General features: G+C 54.1%; 2 protein-coding genes across 2 annotated transcripts; both read right to left on the bottom strand.

Annotated features, from left to right (window-relative positions):
* On the bottom strand, positions 1-12,375 carry MYBBP1A (MYB binding protein 1a). Its single transcript, XM_081272883.1, has 26 exons — positions 12,162-12,375; positions 11,898-11,993; positions 11,084-11,167; positions 10,900-10,974; positions 10,697-10,804; positions 9,637-9,812; positions 9,374-9,541; positions 9,141-9,258; positions 8,201-8,496; positions 7,828-7,938; positions 7,068-7,193; positions 6,692-6,859; positions 6,507-6,606; positions 5,695-5,794; positions 5,412-5,563; positions 5,034-5,120; positions 4,795-4,947; positions 4,532-4,705; positions 4,280-4,440; positions 2,969-3,221; positions 2,654-2,779; positions 2,503-2,571; positions 1,820-1,933; positions 1,535-1,630; positions 696-844; positions 1-509 (listed from the first exon to the last, which is right to left on the bottom strand). Exons 1-26 carry the CDS (start codon positions 12,351-12,353, stop codon positions 5-7), a joined length of 3,957 nt encoding a protein of 1,318 aa, XP_081129009.1. The 5' UTR covers positions 12,354-12,375; the 3' UTR covers positions 1-4.
* Positions 12,376-15,550: 3,175 nt separating this feature from the next.
* On the bottom strand, positions 15,551-18,618 carry GGT6 (gamma-glutamyltransferase 6; the record flags this gene model as incomplete). The annotated part of the gene is made up of 4 exons (XM_081272466.1): positions 15,551-16,590; positions 17,435-17,548; positions 17,625-17,830; positions 18,452-18,618. The coding sequence occupies 4 exons, from the start codon at positions 18,616-18,618 to the stop codon at positions 15,551-15,553; spliced, it is 1,527 nt and encodes a 508-aa protein (XP_081128592.1).
* Between the last annotated feature and the right edge of the window lie 395 nt (positions 18,619-19,013).

The raw sequence follows: 19,013 nt of genomic DNA, 5'->3' as shown, positions 1-19,013 counted from the left end.
AAAACTAGGAGTCTATGGGGCTTCTGGTGGCGGGGGAGGAAGGGCAGGCGGGTGTCTGCGCCGCTCGCCCCTTCTTGCGCATCATTCGCTTTCTCTTGGCCCCACCCTGGAACAGGCTAGGGCTCCTGACCAAAGACAGCCTTGCCTTCTTCCGAGGCAGGGCGGACTGTGGGGATTTGCCTGAGACCTCCTTTTTGGGAAGAGCCTTCTGCTGTTGCTTTTTGCCTGCAGGCTCTGCCGGGGATGTGGGAGTGACTCCATTCACTTGGGACAGCTTCTCGCTTCTGTTTTGCAGCTTTGAGGTCTTGGCCTTTATCTTCTTCCTCCTCCTTTTGCCCGTGCTTGGGGGCTGGTCTTCACCGGTGGCTATGGCTGTGACATCCTCTGACTTGCGTTTCTTACGCTTCTTGGTCTCTGGCAAGAACCCCTTTTTCTTCCGCTTCATGCTAACAGGACTCTGGGTGGCACTGGAAACTTCCTTGGCATCCTTCTTCTCCAACTTTGGGCGCCTGGGAGGTAGTGAGCAAGGCAAGAAAGTATCCAGTGAGGGCAGGGCCACCTCTACCTTGAGTTCCTATGGGACCCAGGTACCCAAAGCTCCCATGCCCAAGAACGCAAACCAAAATAGGTGCAGCATTGGTGGGAGGGTCTTTCCAGCCCCCTCCCAAGGTAAGGGTCCTCCTCCCAGAACGTACTGGACTCCCAGCATCTTCAGGGCCTGCCAGTAGAGGTCGTGGAGGCGGGTGGAGCCAATCAAGTGCTCTCCCTGCTGCAAGCTCTGCTGCAGGATCTGTTGCCGGCCCTGCAGCACGTCTAGGAGTGTGGTCAGGTTCCCAGCCCGCCTCTGCAGAGGAAGGGAAGGCTGGAGCTGCGGTGGTGATGGGAGGCAGGGCCTCTCCCTGGCTCCTGGGCCCCAGGCCTCCTGCCTTAGTCCAGCTGCTACCCCTATGTTGCTGTTTTGCAAGGTTCTGCCCTGAGTCCTGCCTTCTCCCTTTAGCACTGCTCAGAGCCCAAGCCTGCCTTCCACCCTGGCTGAAACCCTTCCCTCTGGCCAGACTGAGGGGCCCAGAGGCCCATTTCCAGCTGCCTCTCTACCTTGACAGTCTGTGAACATCTCATACCCCACCAGCTTCGACTCAACTCCTCAGCACCCCTCCATGTCCTCTTGCTCAAGGCCGGGCTTCCTTCCTAGTTGCTGTCCACACTCAATCTTCTCCAACTCCACCCACTGCCTCCAGTGCTCCCAGACCCTTCTCAGTTCTCTTACTGAAGCCTGCAAACACCCCATACCCACCTCCACCTTGTCAGTCACAGGTGTGGTGCTGTCTTCCCAAGTGTCACCTTCAACCACACATGGCTCTATAGTCACTTAAATCAGGACAGTCTGATTCCTCCCACTGCCACCCAGCCCCCACAGTCCTGCCTGGTGATCTCCGTGCTGCCACGAAGCCCTGACTCTCCCGGGAAGTCTGCTGCCAGAACCCTATGCAATGCAAGTTCCTGACTGGGCCCAGCTGCAAGGCTGCTGCCTCACCTTGTGACTCTTGAGGAGAATGTTGAGCAGCCCCAGGGAAGATAGCTCCTTCTGGTGCTCCGACTTGTTCTGCGCCTCCCCCAGCGTGCGGAGATTCTAGGGAGGAAGTAGTCAGAATCAGGCACTGGGAGAGCTGCCTGAGGCCTTTCTGTCCATTCCCACTCACCAGACAAACCCAGAGGGAGGAAATGTCTCTTGGGACACCCTCAAACCACACTCTGGAGGCTCAAGTTCCCAGAGAACCATTCTTGATGCATTGGAAGGAGGGCGCTCCATGGCTGTTACCTCAGTAACCTTCACCAGAATCTGGACAATCAGCTGCTCCCACTCAGGTTCCTCAAAACATGGTCTCAGCTCCCCCCTGGGTAAAGTCTTCTGGAGCAACAGGCAGGCCTGGACCTGCAGCAAGGAGATAGATGGTGGTTACGGGGGGCCTTGGCAAGCTGGGCCAAGGCTCAGGAACCACTGAGAGCTCAGGAATCCATTGGACACCTCATAAATAAGGTCACGTGGCTATAGGTGATGCACAATGAACTCCCTGCTGTTCTGGCTCTGTGATCATCCACCTGTGTCCCTTCTCATATAGGTGGAAGACATTGAGGACTGGGGACAGGCAAGGAGCCCAAGTGGCTGGGGGCGGGATCTCAGGTTGGGATAGTTCCTGGCCCTCTTATAAACTTAGTGCCACCTCCCTCCAGCCGCCTCAACAGCCTCAGCACCCAACTAGACACCCAGGCATCTCTTGTGCCTCTCTTGCAGGGAGATGAAGGGCTCAGGCCAGATTGAAAGTGGTTGCTGCAAGAGCAAAGCTGGCCTTGCCCCTCAGATCAGCCATCCTGCTTGTTGAAGAGCATGCACCACAGCCAAGACCAGCAGGGCAGGGCTTCTGGGCTTCACTAATAATCAGGCAGAAGGGAGCTAAGCAAGTAATTCACATAGGCTCTGCTGGGACCAAGGAAGGCCCTTACCTGATGGCGGGGCCTTGCCGGGCCAGCAACATGCTGAATCAGGATGGGGAGCAGGTTCTTACAGATCACCTATAGGGGATGACAAGAGCCATAAGGTGGTAATTGGACTGGGTAGGGACCCTTAGGGGGCTTGGCTGGCTCTGATACTTACTGGGAACCGGGAGAAGAGGTTGAGGAACATGGCAGCAGTGAGTGGGCTGTTGCGCTTGGTCAGGAAGGAACTCAGTGCTCCTGAGTATATCGAGGTCACGAGGTTCAAGTCCAAGCAGCTGGCAGCCTGGGCCAGGTGAGAGGCAGGGTGAGGATGAGAGCAGAGCCCAGATTGCCTTCAGAAGGCCAAGGGTTGGGTCCCAGGGAAATCTTATCTTCAAACCCCCAGGTGTAAAATGCTGGAGGTGGCACCCCCCCCCCTCCTGTGCTGAGCTTAGGGCCTCTCCCAAGCCCTTTCAGGACAGGCCTGGCTTACCTGTGGCTCCTGTGGCTCGGAGCTTATGTTGGTGCTGGCTCTCTTCTGCTTCTGGCTCTTGTGGATGACCTTCTTGACAGTGTTGCCCTTCAACACACGCAGCAGATAGAGAGAGGCATTGAAGTAGTAAAGGGCGACAGAGGAGTCGGCCTGGCGGCTGGCCTGCTGCACAAGCTGTTCCACCCTTGTGTGCAGAGCCTCGACCCGGTCACCCAAGTCATGGCAGTAGCGCCGGGCGCGGCACAGGTGTTGCCTTGGGGTGGGAGAGGCAGAGTCAATGAGAACTTCTGTCCACCTTACTTTTTGCCAAGCAAAGCCAACCAACTACAAGAGGAACGACCCTAAGCCCCACTTCAGGTCCTATGGATTTGCTCTGAGGTCATGAGGCAAAGGGAAGAAAAAGCTGCCCAGGCACCCAACACCCCGATTGGTCCCCATCTTCTATCGACATCCTACACAGTCTCTCGTAGGAGAGCATGGGATGAGAGGGAGGACAGTTGGCGAACTGGACACTATCCAAGCAGAAGGCAGAACTGTCTAAACAAGCGTGACCTGGAGCTGGCACGAGGTTGTCTTGGGGGCCACTACCCTGTCTCTGCAATGTTACTCGGTGTCCCAGGTCCCTAGGCCTTCTCTTCTAGCACCTGAGTTCTGGAAGGCAGGTCAGAAACTGGCACAGACATTGTCTCTCTCCAGCTGCTGCTCTAGCCCAGTTCTCTGCCTCTAGAACAGCCCTCCCCAAACCCTCTCCATCCCAGGCCTTCCCTTGCCCCCTAGTTCCTGTGGAAAATGGCTCCATGGACCAGCTCGGCCCATATGGGCCCTCCTGCTACGCTGCCTGCCTTGCCTTCCAGTTGCAGCTGCCGTGACCAGCTCCTCACATTTCCTCCCATCTGTCCTGCCCTAGGCCCCTGATGACCTCCCATTAATTCTGCAGCTCCCAATTCTCCCAGGACTGGGTTAGTGACCCCCACAGTGGACTCCCACTGTCTCTAATCCCCTACCACAGGCCTGTCATCCTGGTAGGACTACGGTACTGGATGACTGGTGTCCTAACTATTGCGAGGGCAGGGAAGGGCTGGGGCCCAACTCCCAGTTCTGGGGTCTGGGTGGCATGAAGTCTGAGAATGGGAGGATGCATTAAGGGCTCTGTGAGTTACTGAGTGGCACATGCCGCAGGTCAGAGCAGGGAGCTCGAATTACTGGACCTGGGTTTCAATCTTGGCTCAATCTTCCTATCTGGGTAACCCTGAAGGTCTGGCTATTCCCAGCCTTGGTTCTGGGCCTGTTCTACACCCCTGCCCTGCTCACATGAAGATGCGGGCCGTCTTGTGCAAAAGATCCTGCTCCTGCCGGGCGGTGCTGCTGCTGCGCATGCTGCGCCGGATGATGCTCAGCAGCGGTTCCAGCAGCTCCAGGACCAAGGGGTTCTCAGGCTGCTTGGTCACCAGCACCTCAATAAGGTCCAGCACCTATGGCCAAGGTGGGGCGGAGCGGTCAGCCAGCATGGGAGCTTGTGCAGAGGGAGGGGAGAGGCAGGGCCCAGGCGACCTGCATGCTCACCCGGATCTGGAAGGCCACCCGGAGCGCCTTCTCCTTTTGCTGCTTGTTCTTCTCATCTCTCCGGGCCTGAATACGCAGCTTCTGCTCAGCAAAGAGGCTGGCGAGGTTCTGGTCCAGAGCCATCATGGCTTCATCCCCCAGCTCCTCTTCATCCTCCTCACCATCCACTCCACCCTGAGAAGCAGGGGCCCAGCCATCAGCCTGGCCTCAGGAAGGCACAGACACACAGCCATGCACGAGTCCCTCCCTTGGCTCCTGCTCACCAGCGCCTTCCCAGCATGTAGCACGGCCATTAGCTGCTGGCGGAAGCCGGGGTCCACGTCCTCATCACGCTCCTCCTCCTCGCTCTCCTCTCCATCCTCACTATCTTCTTCACTCTCTGAGTTTCGATTGTCTTCACTGTCCTTATTCTCATTCTGTGGTGGCATGTGAGTCAGACCTCCCCAATGCCACGTGCCTGCTGACAGCTGCCCACCCAGCCCTGCCCCTCACCACCAGGTACCTCTGAATCCATTAGTTGCTTCTCATCGGAATCATCAGTGACCACCACGTTGTCATCCTCATCCTGGTTTGTCTCAGGGTTCAGCACCTGGGAAGGATTCCCAGATCAATTCCTACCTACTGCACCGTACCCCAGCCCACCTCAGGACACTGGTCTTGGTCAAAGGTTCTCCTCTCAGGAAGAAAATGGGTTACCAGTGTCTCCTTGACAAGCCTCAGGTGCCTGGAAGAGGCTGGCAGGGCAACAGCTTGAGCAAGGACCCCATGCCCCCTGACTGCCGGTTAGAGCAGGGGACAGAGGGATGATGTGGCACCCCTAGTATAGCATGGTATATGGTGAGCCCCACCCCAGATTCCTCTTCCCAAAGGCCCAACTCACATCTAGGACTAGCTGCAGGGCATGTGGGGTCAGGTGGGGGCAGATGTGGCCAAACACATTCCGGGCCACCTGGCGCATCAGGTGGCTGGGCTGGGCCAATAGGGACAGCAGGATCTCCACCATCACCTCCACCCATGGCGGTTCCTGTGAGTCTGTAAGCAGGGAAGAGGGCTGAGTCTGGGCACAATACTGCTGGCCTGGCTACCCAGGTCAGCCCTGTTCTGGCTCCCTATCACCCCCAAGGACATACCCTTCCCACCCTACCCCAGGGGCAATGACCCACCAGTGGCTTTGGCACGGGAACGGCGGCGGGTCTTCTCCCCCATGCTCTTCTTGATGCAGGTCTGGATGTCACCTAGGAGATCACAGCTCTCTGTGGGAGACTGAGGGCAGAAGAGAAATCAGGGGTGGGGCCTTGCTCATGCCCCTGCTGAGTCAGGGGAGGGGCTGACCACACAGGAGTAGCTGGCACTTTAGAGGCTTTGAACACTCTGGTAACTTTCTGCCCTGTGACAGTCACTGTCATCACCCAGAATGGAAGACTGGGGGCAGCCCAAGAGCTAATGACCCGGGCTGGGGATGTGGCTCAAGCGGTAGCGCTGTCCTGCAGGGAGGAGAAACATAAAAACTAGGTACCATTTTTAACTGACTATCAAAATGACACACCCAATGGATGCTGGGATTGCCTCCCCAAGGCCCATTTTCTCCTTCTAATCCATCACCTCTGGTCAGTGAGGAACATCTGGTAAGTCCTGGGGGACAATTGTAACCCAGCCACTTATTATGAGGTACAGGACAAGTTACTTGTTTTTGATTCCCTATAATTCAGATGCGGGGAAGTGCCTACTTCAAAGCTGTGGGGATTACAAGAGGCCCTGCATGGAAAGCTTGGAATGCTGTCTGGTGTCTGGCAAGTGGACAGAGATTTCCCCTGGGTTGCAAAGTCTGCATAGGACTGGGATATCTTGGGAAACCTAACTTCTGCCCCCACAGAGCCTTCCCTGGCCATCAGAGAGCCCTTGAGCCTCTCAATATGGGACCCATTGTGCCCTAGAACACCAAGTTCCTATGTCTCTCCCTTCCAGACCACCATACCTTGAAGAGATGGATGCCCACCAGGAGCAAGAGGTGCTGGAAGGCAGTGGCCTTTGCCTCTGAGGAGCGGGCCTCTAGTTCCTTCAGGGTCTCTAGCATCCTGTGGCAAGATAGGGATGTTTGCAGACGACTGCTGCCAGCCAGACCTAAGTGTCCCACCCACCTTTGAAGTTCCATGCCCTCACTGGTCCCAGGCCTGGCGCTGCTCCGTTGTGAAGGGTGTCACGGCGTCCACGTTGCCGCTGTGGTTCAATAGCGTGTCTGCCAACCGCACCAGGTGGTACGTCCAAGACTTCCCACCCTGGGTCTGGTCTGGTGCTTGCTTGAACTTTATGCTGAGTGTCTGTAGCAGGCTGGGCAAGAGTGGAGACAGGGGTCACAGGTCTCTACTAGTGAACAAGACACCATTCCTCTACCCACCCCAGGATTCAGTCCCCAGGCCCTGGACCTAGAAGAATACACTGGAACTTTGCTGTTGCTCCCAGCTTGTAATAGGAAGAAGCAAGTGTTCTCAAGGCCACTGTCACCCCCCAGGCTTCTCCTGAGTTGCCCAAGTCCCACCTGAAGAAAGCGGCGATGATGAAATCTCTGGTGCGGACATCCAGAGGGATGGAAAGCTGCTGCTTAGTCTCTGGAATCTGATCCATGGGATTCTTTGTCTTAAAGAACGAGTGGAACAAACAAAACCTGGGGAAAGCAATGAGTGCTGCCTGTCAGCACCATTTGTTTTGACAGGTTCCCCTCTTGAGGTGGCACCATAGATGGTGTGGTACCAGGAGGAAGGAGCCATAACTCTGGTTTTGGGCACAGACTCTGGAGCCTACGGGGCAAGGCCAGAAGCAGCCAGGCAATGACAGGAAGGGGTCATTTCTCTGGCCCGAATCCCCAACTGAGCATGGAGCTAAAAGGAGAGCTCCCCCCTTGGACCAAGGCAGATGTGAGGTTGTGCAGCCAATGGCCAAGGCCCATGCAGGGCTGGTGAGGCTGCTTCCCGTGGGATTGTGTGCATGGAACAAACACCCCCCCCCCCAACCCTGGCTCTGTGTCTGGCAGATGGGAGATTTGGAGCTTCCCATACAACATCCGTGTGCAAAGGCTGCCTGTAGGACATGCAGGGCAAGCCTGAGCCTGTCAGTCCTTTGTAGCCCCACACTTCCTAGGTTTCTGGAGAATTCCTCTAAATCCCTCTGCTTGCTGCTCCCTAGTATGGCTCAACCTGAAGGCATCTGGCTCAATGAAGACCCAAACTAGGACTAGGCAAAGGACCCAATTATTTGGCCATACCACCCACAGGGAGTTGGGAAGCAGACACATTTTGTACCTGGCCACCTGATCAATCAAGGCCTCTTCCTTCTCCTGGTGCAACTGGTCCACAATGTTCACCATTCGGTGGATGATCCATTTCCGCAGACGGCACACAGCTCGCTCAGGCCTGGAGAGACAGTAGCTAAGGTCATGGAAGCCATTCAGAGATGTCCAAAGCAGGATATTCTTTTGCCCCATCTTGACAGGAAACCAAGATCTTCCTGCCCTGAACACCAGGGTGGCAAGGCCAAGACCATCCTTAAGAGCTAAGGTTCTTCCCTGCACCCTTTTGTAGTTTGAAGCCACAACACTGGGAGAGTCTGGGTTCAGTAGTTCAGGAAGAAAATTCCAGAAGCCTGGGTACGCCCCCTGTCCCCAGGCCCACTCACATGTTGAGTGAAGCATTCTGGGATTTCTTCTGGTTGGTGGTGCTAAACTCAATCAAGGAGTCCAGGTTGGGCTTAAGAAACATGTCCTGTAGCCAGGCCACATAGTCCTGCAGGGCCTGGGGATTCAGGAACTGCGTGACCCGCCAGAAGGTAGGCATGACAGGGATGCCCTGTTCGGTAATGGATGAGAAGGCCACCAGCACAGCCAACTGCCGCTCAGGGTCATCCTGGCTCCCCTCCAGGAAAGTGCCAATGTACTCGCTCATTTCTGGGACAAACTTGAACTGGTTCGGGAGCTGTAAGAATTAGGCATGGGTTAGCACCACCAGCCTCTTCCACTACAGGCTAAACCCAGGTCCAGAACCCCTCCTCTGTACCCAGCTGGGTTGAACTTAAAACTTGCAATGACTCCCTGTTCCCCCATCACTTCTGTTTGGTGTCAAGGCCTCCCTATATCTGACATCTCCTGTTTCTGCACCGCCAGCCTCAGAAGGTCCCCATTTCACTTCAACCAACGGGGATGGGCTGCTTTCCCAGCTTGATGCAGTGTGGAGGGGTGGTTAAGAGTCCAGGCTGACCTGGGCTTGAATCCTGCTATGCCAGTTTTCTAGCTGCACTATCCTAGAATTAAAAAACCACCAGTTCTCACATGCTTACTATGTGTCAATGCCATGCTACATTTTCTTGCAACTTGTTTAATCTTCATATCCTTTGCAATCTGGGAAGTCTAAACAGACAACTGGCTACACTCACTTATAAGTGGACTTGACGACAGAAGGGCCTGAGCCTGTCCAAACTCCCTTCAGGCTGGCGTCAGGCAGCTCACCCTACCCAGAGGCCAGGGACCCCCCAGGCCCCCAGACCCTCCTCCTTGGCAGGAAGAGGTTGCTGTCTGGCCCTTCCTTTTTGGCAATGCTGAACAGCACAGCATAAAGCCCACCTTAGTAGTGACCGTGTGTTCTCCGAAAAGGCGGATCAAGTCTCCCTGCATCACCAACTGAAGCTGCTCTGTGGATAGCAGGGGCAGGGCTGCGCCCAGCAGACGGAAACACAGGTAGCTAAGGAATGGGACAAAGCCTGGTCAGAGCTCCCAGTGCCCCAGACTGGACTGCAGGGCAGGTCCCACCCATACAGGGAGGGGGGGGGGTGAAGGGGAGATGATGCCACACGCACCAGGCTGGCCAGGACTGCTTCTTTAGCAGCCCTTGCTCTACCACTTCCTTCCAGAACCGTGAGAACCTGTCCTCCTTCAGTGCCAGGCGGAGCAGGTTCAAAGCCAGGCTGGGCAGCTTGTGTTCCTTCTTCACAGAGGTGGCCATCATCTTCAGTACATTCACCAGACTGGGGAGGATGGCAGAGGGGACTCAGTAAACACCCACTAGCAGACAAGGGTGCAGTGTTCCCAGGGCGAGCTCATCGACCCAATTCCCTCACACCTGGGAATATTCTCATCTGACAGCAGGTCGACTGATCCCATCAGCTTCTTGAGCTTTGTGGGTACCTTCTGCTGAGCCAATAGGAAGAGCTCCAGGTGGTGAGGGGAACTGAGAACTACATTCAGGTCACCTGTGATGACCTCCGGCAAGATCTCCTGGAATGTGGCCTCTGGGACCTGGTAATGGGGAGACAGGTTAAGACAAAGTAGCTCCCTCTGGGACCTGTTCTATCTATGGGGCTTCATGGCATTATGTTAGTCTGAAGTAGGATAGTTACAATCTACCTTGACAGGTACCAGGGCATTTGTTAGAAATATCTCAAATTCCCAGGAAGCTGAGTTTGTAAAGCACCCCATTAATGCTAACTGGCCTGGAGTTATGCTTCAAGTTATTCTTTTTCTGGTCTTATAGAGGATGAACCCATTTCTTATATAAGGGGCCCTATGTGAAGAGATGGGATTTGGATTCAGGTCCTTCTGGCTTTGAGGTAAGACCACATAGAAAGCCAGTCTGGGACATGTCAGGCCCCTTCCTTTTTCTTCAGTAGCAAATGGTTCTAGTATGAACTTACTTCAGTCTCAGGAAGGGCAATGGAGGCCCATGAAAGGTCAGCCTTGAACACAATAACAAGAAATGTTTAACATACTCACTGTGTGTCAGGCATTATCCAAAACCTGTGCTGCCCAGCAGGAAAACCACTAGCCATGCATGGCTACCAAGTACTTGTAATGCATCTTACTTGAAAGGAAATGTGTTCTAAGTATGAAATACATGCTTGATTTCAGAGATATAATACAAAAAGAATGAATATGTCCTTACATGGATTGCATGTTTAAATGAGCATCTTAGACTTACTACTAGATTAAGTAAAATATTATCAAACTACAGCTTTAGTTTTACCTTTTCAACGCAAGTACTAAAAACTTTCCAGTTACACACCTTTATAATTCTATAGGACAGTGCTACTCTAGAGTGTTCTCATGTGGTAATTGGAGTCTTCTCAATGTTTCCATAGCAGATAATGTGACCCATGATAGATCCCACAGTGGTAAGCCCATACCTCAGAGAGGATGTCCATAAGGGCCTTCAGGGGCTGACTGTGTAAGTGGTTGTGGTGCTGGGCCAAGGTTTGCAGCAGCTTTATTGACTTCAGCAGGGCCTCCTGGTCCTGGTATATAGAGGGCAGAGGGCGTGTTAAATGTTATTGTGCCCACCCCACTTCCAAGTTAGTCCATGTGCCCCCTGTATCCCCAAAGCCTTTACCTTTACCAGCCGGCCAGACTGAAAGAGGGCTAGCACCCCAAACAGGTTCGCAAAGAGAGCAGATCTCATCATTGCCTAGAAAAGGATTCCAGACCTAGGTGAGAAGAGCCCAAATGCTTTCCATCCCCCCATCACTTCACCCGGGGTGAGAGCGAGATTGTTGACTTCCCTAGGGACGGCTCACCTTCTTCACCTTCTCCAGATCATATTTTTCTTGTATCTGCTGCAGGATGCTGCACAAAGGGATGTCTTCAAAAGACTGTAACAGCTGCCAGGAGTAGGGGCGGGAGGAAGAAAGGGGCTTAGCAGGGAGGCCCAGCTATGTGCCACCAGACACCAACCTCCATTCTTCCTTCAACTTTTCCCAGGAAACCCTGGCTCCCCAAGGATGCCTGAGGATGGACTACCACGGCTCAAATGAAATTGAATCTTGCTTCCCTGCCCTGGCCCGACCAGGGATTCAGAAGGTAGGTCTATAGTGGCTATGCCCCTTAGGTTGCTTGCCTGTGATTCCCAGACAACTCACCCCATTCTCACCACCTGCTCTGAGCCTCTTTAGGCTGATCGTAAAGAAGTAAGTTTTTACTCTTTTGTACAAGTTTCTCAGAGAATGGCCCATGATCAGCTGAAATCCCTCATGTGGCCAGGGAGCTGAGCTTTGCTGGAGACCACTCCAAAGTTTCCCGATCCCAGCAGCCACATCTAAGAGGTATGCTGCTAATTTAAGTATCAAAGGTACTCAGTATGCTGGGGATGGGGGCAGATAGGGAGTTCGAGGAAAGCCTGGGCAACACAGCCAGGCCCGGGTCTCAAAAACATTAAAGAAAACTTGTTCAAATTTTTATTCCACCTGCCCGAATTTCTTCCTAGCCAGGCCTTGCTCACACTAGCTCCATGTGAGGATGCCCTTGGCTTCTCACTCAGACGGCCCCCTTTCCTGCAGCGGAGACATCCGTTCTCATTGCACCCCACCACTCTGCCCAGGAGCCCCGCCTCACCTGTGCCAGAGCCAGACTGAAGCACGGCCGAGCGGTTTCTCTCCCCGTCCCCAGTCCAGTAATTAGGCGCTTCAGGGCATACTTCATCTCGGATCCCTAAGGAACCAACAGCGTTCCCCGTGTGGAGCAGTGACAAAAGGGCCCGCCCTCACCCTCCTTAGCACCAGGGTCGCTACCACAGGTCCCTGTCCCAAATCTCGGGGCCCGAGGAAGCTTCCTAGCCGGGACTTCCGCGGCGCGCTGCGCCAGGCCCCGCCACCATACCGTCGGCCTGGTGCGCAGGTAATCCAGCAGTTTCTCGGTGGCCTCAAGCCGCGTCTCCTGATGCGGCTTTGCAATGTCCCAGAAGAAGTCCAAGAACTCGCGGCTATGCTCCAGCAGGCCATGGCGGTCGGCCTGCGTCGCATCTTGGGTAGAAACAGGCTGCGCCACATCGCAACTCTTGATCTCCGCCATGCTCCACGGAACACGTGGGGTCGCAAGACAGCAGCTTCCAGGTCAGGCCTCGGCGCAGGCGTACTGGGTCGGCCCGCCTACGGGCCGGGGCGGGGCCTGCCGGGCCGGGGCGGGGCCAGAGAGGGCCCGCCTTTCCGCTCCCTGGGTGGAAAACCCTCAGTTCGTTCCTCTCTTTTTCAGCTTACGGCTTGGGTTCCTGCATATCCCACTCGGAAAATAGGTCCAAGTGAGGGCGATCGATCCATCTCGTTCCAGAGCGGCCCCTGCGAGCATTGAGCCATTCAACAATTATTGAGCTCTACTGGGTGCTGTGCACCGTGCTGAGCCGGGCCGCGGGCTGGAACAAAGCCACCAATTAGATGTACTTTCTTTCTAATGGGAGGAGGCGGCTGAGAACAAGTAGTCAAATACACTTACAAAGATAACTATGGAAAAAAGAAAAGAAGAAGAAGGAATGTAGGAGGTCAGAGGCAGCTTTTAAAATTTTGAAGCGTGTGAATACAATGCCCGTTAAAAAAAAATCTTGCTAATTGAAAAGAATTCAGTAAGTTCTAAAATACTGATTTGAGGGAGTGGTCAGTCACCGGGAGGTGACTTGTGGGCTGACGTGAATGACGAGAAGAACCCTTTCTCCCCTAGGGCAAAGTTCTAGGAGGGGCAAAGGACATTGCTGCTACAGAAACCCTAGAGATAAAGGGGAGGAGGCTGGTAGAGGGTGGGGGTGGGGTTCAGAGAAGCAAGCCCCTACAGCACCCCAGGCCAGGATCAGGAGTTTGGATTTCATTCTGAGTGTGCTGGGAGCTCCCTGGAGAGTTTCACATCATATTTGCATTTTAAAAAGATTATCTGGCTGCTGTGTGTGGGATGGATTGCAGGCAAAGGTAGAAGAAGCAGGAAGATGGAAGATGCGTGGATTAAACCATTGTGATATGAAAACAGATCAGATTTGGGCTAATTAGAAGTTGGTTGGAGTGGGGATTGGAGGAGGTGATGGGTTGGGTGTCAGGGAAGAGGAATAGACAGGGATGCCAGGTTTGGGGCTAAAATAACTAGATAGATTTTGGTACATTACTAAGTTGGGAGATAAAGATTTATTTTTTTTTCTGAGGGGGAGATAGAGATGGTGGGATGGAGAGTTCTATTAAATCAGAGATGCTCTTTACAATGGCAGAGAAGGGGGTGGCTTCTGGCCACCCCTGCTTCTTGGCTTGGAAAGGGTTGTATCTGAAGCCAGACTTAAAGTTAGGTCATCAGTCAGAATGAAGGCCAATTTGGATCTGGGAAGTTGGAGGGGGATTGAAATGCTAATGCCTTCAGAGCCCTTCCTCCACCCTATCAAGATAACCAGCTCCCAGGTTGGGGATATAGTTGATGGAGCGCTTGCCTTGGTGTGTACTAGGCCCTGGGTTCAATCCCAGCACCACACACACGCCCACAAAAAAATCTGCCCCTGCTCCAACCTATTGAGAAGGTAAACTTCTCCCTCCCAGGAGAACTCTATGTTACCCCTCTTTAAATAAACCCTACTTCAAATGCTTGTCTTGGAGTGCTTCTCTAATGTTATACTTCAACACGTGAGGGAGCAGCACTCAGCACCAATAACGGTGGTATCATATTCAGAGAGACCCCAGTCCTAGAGAGAAGGTCTGGGCCAACCTTGACCTTTGAATACCATACACCCAGATTCAGTCCCCTGGTAACCAGTTCCCTGGGACACCTCCTACTTACCCTTGTGAAGCCAGATTTAAAGACAGGTAGTTAGTGTAGCTAGGTAAGTCAGGTCTGCTGGAGTCCCATTTGAGTTAGGAAACTGCCCCTGAGAGATTGAAATGTTAAGGTCTCCAAAGCCCTGCCTCTAGTGCCCATCCTAAAGAATTGTTAATGAGCTGGGCACAGGGGTGCATGCCTGTAATCCCAGCGGCTTGGGAGGCTGAGGCAGGAGGATCACGAGTTCAAAGCCAGCTTCAGCAAAAGCAGGGAGCTAAGCAACTCAGTGGGACCCTATCTCTAAATAAAATATAAAATAGGGCTGGGGATGTGGCTTAGTGGTGGAGTGCCCCTCAGTTCAATCCCTGGTATATTAAAAAAAAAAAAAAAAAAAAAAAAAAGAAAGAAAGAATTGTTAATGAAGCAACTCCTGAGGGGAATTGCTAATTAATTCCCCTGGGCCCCCTTTCCTGCCTGGATCACTTCTCCCTGGCCCCTCCAGCCCACCTGTTTCCCAGCTTTTGGCCTTCCCACTGGCAACCCCCTCCTCCCATTACATACACAGGATGAGGGGAAATGAACAAGATAAAGGAGAGGAATGTAAAAGGACAAAGAAAACTTTAGATGTATAAAAGGGTTGGGACTTCTTCATCCAACAGATACTGCCTTTTGGGGTCCCCTTCTTCCACCTGGGAGAAATCTGTTCTACTACTCTTTAAATGAAGCTTCTTACTTTCTACTCCACGCTTGCCTTGCTGTGCTTCTGCAGGACTCAAGGTAAACGGTAACCCTGCAAACCCTGCCCCACTCTTGTCTGTTCTAGCAAGCAAACTTAAAAAGATTTGCCTTGCATGTCTGGTGCCCCAGGAAGCACGAGGTAAGCAGAGCAAGGAAAGCTTTCAGACATCCTCCCTGGATGTTGGTCACCTGTGCCGTCATGGGGGAAACTCTGAAATCAGGTGCCTCCAAGGCAGATGGAAAATTAATCAAAAAGCAGGAATGGCACTTGGTACCCTGGAGACTTGATGTTTATTTATTTTCAATCCAGTTGAAGAAGATCAGCAGAGGATGGCTATGGAGGGGAAGCCAGAGATACCAGCAGGATCCTGAGTACCGCCTGCTCTATCCCATGAAGCCCAGAGCTTAGTTAGGGGCTTGGTATTCTTCCATTTGTCTTTCCCAGAGGTGATATGCACTCAGAGCTAGGCCCAGGACTTGATGCTTTTTCCTCATTATCATCAGGCTCTATATCTGACTTTTTAAAAAGCCAGAAATTCCATCCAGTGAGCATGCTATGAAGAGTGATCCAGCTTGTTCTGGATACCAGAGCTTGAGCTCAGGTAACTGACCAGTCCAGAGTTTGGGGGCTGAGCCAACAATGGCATATAGTAGATGCACAGTCTCTATGCACCCCATTGTTGCCGAGTCTGCTCTGCTCCTGCTCTCAGGCTTGAGACAACTCTGTCTCCCATCAGATTCCTGCCCCTCCATTAGAACCCCTCGAAGGGGCAGCAGCCACTAGGGACACTGGAGACATGGGAGTGTTCTGCATGGGTGGCCACCTGGAGTAGGGTCCCTTGGCCACAAGTGCTGGAACTCTCTGTTGGTCCTTGTTGGGGCTGCTGCTGGTGTTGGGTATGGGTCTGCGGCCTTGTGAGATGGCTGAGCAAGGCACGAGTCATGGCTCTGGCCATCTTGGGGTTTCCTGAGGCCACCAGTCCCATCACATCAGCTTCTGTGTCATTCGGACTGACACGGAGAACGAGGGGGCAGGCCCAGGCACTAGTTGCAGACCTGTCCACTAGATCGCTAAGCAGAACCCCACTGCTTGGAGACACTTGTCCAGACCCAAAGGAGCTGTTGAGTGAGGAGGTGAGAAGGAGCATAGCGCCGCTGCTGTCCACGGTAGCCAGGATGCTACTCACAGGGGTCACAGCAGTTTGCAGGAGGGGTGGGCAGGGGTCAGGGTGGGGTTCTCCAGAGTGCAGGGCTGCCTTCAGTAGTGCCAACAGTTCTGGGCCAGCTGAGGGACCAGGGGTGGTGAATAGAGTGCCTTGGGCCATAGAAAACTGCAGTGCTGGCACCAAGGTGGGCATGGGCCTAGCTGAGGGTTCCTCCAGCCCCAGATCTCTGGCCAGCAGACTCAGTAGTTCATCTCCAGCAAGGGCTGGAGTAGGGGTGAGTGCTGCCCTGCCTAGCACAGCTGCCAGCTTTGGGTTGGTGGCTCGGTCCCCAAGGCCCAAGGGGGTCCCGTCAGCATGGCAGAACAGTGGACACAGGCCCTTTGTGCCCTGGGTTGCTAGAGCCCTGGCCAGGGGTTCGTCCACCAGGAAGCCTTCTTGAGCCAGCATGGTTGGACCCATCAGCAGGTGTGACCAAGGCAGGTGGCCGAAGTGTGCATGAAGCAAATGCAGGGCAGGCAGAGCAGTGGGCAGCCCCAGGCCAGGGGCCAGGGTCTGGGCTGGGCCTGACATCAGAGCTGTTGTGTTTGCTGAGGAGCTATTGTGGAAGAGGCCCCAGAACATGGCACCTGGCAGGAGATAAAGGGGTAACAAAGGGGTCAGGGGCGCTGGCCAGGACTGGGCTCAGAGCCACTCAGCATCCTCAGGTGAAAGGTTACTGACTGATCCATGAGCCTGGGAATGTATTATCCTTAAAAGGAGGACAAAAAGACACCACATCCCTAGAACATTCCTTTAATTTCCAGGAACCCCACCAGGTCAAGGCAACTAGAAGAGTGGGCTCTGGTCAGGAATGCCCAGATAAACTAGAAGGACATAAACTTTCTGTCATGTATGCTGGGAACTAGGGTAAGTTAGTATGATCTGAAAAAAAGCTGGGTTTTGTTTTGGACATGTGCCAGGACAGCTGCAAACAGCAAAGCAACTACTACTTCTGCAACCCAACCTATAAAATTGCCCTTTTGGAAACTGGGACACATCAGGGCATTGTGGAGAGGGATGTACTTGTTCAAGGAGGCCACCTCTGGATAAAGTATCACAAGATGAAAGAGACGTACATTCAGGTGAGGTGTCAAAGGCACTGTGTGGAGCAGAGGAACACCTGCCCCACCCATCGCCAATGGACCTTCCTAGAAGCATTTCTCAATGAACCCCATATCTCCTATCCCCATATTGTCTTTCTTGGGCTCTTGACCTATAGCCCACTGCCCTAGCACAACTGGGTAGGTAGATAGTACACCTGGGGTCAAGGTTATAAAGACCTGGGTTCAAGGGTCACAGCCTAGGGTTGAAGCCAGTCACATTACTTTCAAACTACAGAAAACAGAACAGTGCTGTTGGCTAGCTGGCCTTGAGGTCAAGGCCACTGACTGCCTAATTTCAGGTCACAGCCCAGGGTCATGGGTCACTGACCTAGCCCTGTGGCATGAGGGTGCACCACTGCCAGACACAGAGAGGCTCCAACTCCAGCATCCACGACATTGCCCCCAGCAGCAAGTAGCTCTTGGCCCAGGTGGGAGCACGTGGCTGCAGTAAGGAAGGGATTGTTATGGGGGAGTGGCGGGGACAAGTGACCCCTGACCCCTCCCCTCCCAGCACAGACCTGCAGGGCTGATGATGGCACCGTGATGGTATACTCCAGTGGGATGGGAGTGTACGCTGGCTGGAGGGGCCACCACCGAGCCAAACCTTCCTGTCAAGCTGCCCCTCCGTTGGAACTGCCTCACAGCCAGGGAGCAGCTAACAGCCAGCAGCAGCAGAGCTGCCACCAGCCGGGCCCACGCTCCGGGAAGCCCATCAACCTTGTTCCTGCAGAGACGGGTGTTCTGAGCTGGGGCTGAGGCAGGGGGATACCAAAGAATCCCAAGAAAACACAGGGAATGTTTCCCCAAAGGGTTTGATTTTGCAAGAGTACAAGTTTGCCAAGAAGAGCAAGGCTTCCAGGCAGAGGGCTCAGCATGGGCAAAGACCCAGAGAGGGAAAGAGCTGGGGAACCTGTGGCCTGCTCTGGAGGGATTGTCTGTAGCAGGGTTGGAGAGGCAGGGGCCAGCCAGTTTGGAGAGAAGCCTGAAGGGGCTTGGCAGGCAGGAGAGAAGGCTGGAGAGCAGGGGCCAGCCAGGTGTAGCCCAGCCCTAATCTGTCCAGCAGGTGTGTGTGTTGGGGGCGGGGGCTAGGGGCTGGGAACCTAAGACAGCCAGGATAGGCCAGGGACTGGCTTGTACAGATGTCCCTTTGGACTCATAGACTTCTGACTGGTTCAGCGGGGTCTGGGGCTGCAGCCTGGGACCCCCCTCCCCCACTCATCCAGAAAGTCCCTGAAGCTGAGCCAAGCTTGAGCTGGCCCTGTTTGCCCTGCTTCAGGGTCCCAGAGAGAGGAACTTGACAGCCTCCAGTCTGAGGATCAGGGATCCACACCCCTCCCCAACTCACCCAGGGGCATCCAGGGGCCTCCTGAGGTAGAGAACCAGGGACTCTGATGTCTCCTCCTCTTCCTCCTCCTGCTCCTCCTCCTCCTCCTCCTCCTCCTCCTCTGACTCCATGTTTGGCTCCCAGATTTGCAGCTTTTGATAGAGCACAGGCTCTGCCGAGGCTTCCATGGCCCCTGAGACAACCCAACCGTCGTCCTGCCAGCCTTCCGGGTTGAGACTAGGAGGCACTGCTCAGCGAGGCGGGCAGAAGGTGCAGTGGCCTTGGGGAAGGGTGGTGGAGGAATCTAGAACAGGTCTGGGCAGGGTGGGGCCAGGGAAACTGCGGGTGAGCTTGTCCCATTAGGGCATAGGGACTCTCATGACAGGTTCCCAGTGAGGCTGCCTGTCAGGACCTCAGCTCAGCAAGGTCAAGGAGCCTAGCCCCAAAGCCACGAACATTGGTAGGGACATCCAAAGGCCTCTTTCTTTTGGGGGAGCAGCCCCGAGATTCCTGGCTTGCTCCAGACTCTAGGGACTGAGGACTAAGTAACTAAGGTTACTTGGCGGCCTGGGTGGTGGCTCAG

The sequence above is a fragment of the Spermophilus citellus genome (assembly GCF_964194105.1).
Source record: "Spermophilus citellus genome assembly, chromosome: 17".
Taxonomy (NCBI): Eukaryota; Metazoa; Chordata; class Mammalia; order Rodentia; family Sciuridae; genus Spermophilus; species Spermophilus citellus.
Note: the sequence above shows the minus strand (reverse complement) of the source record. Positions and strands in the feature narration are given on the sequence as shown.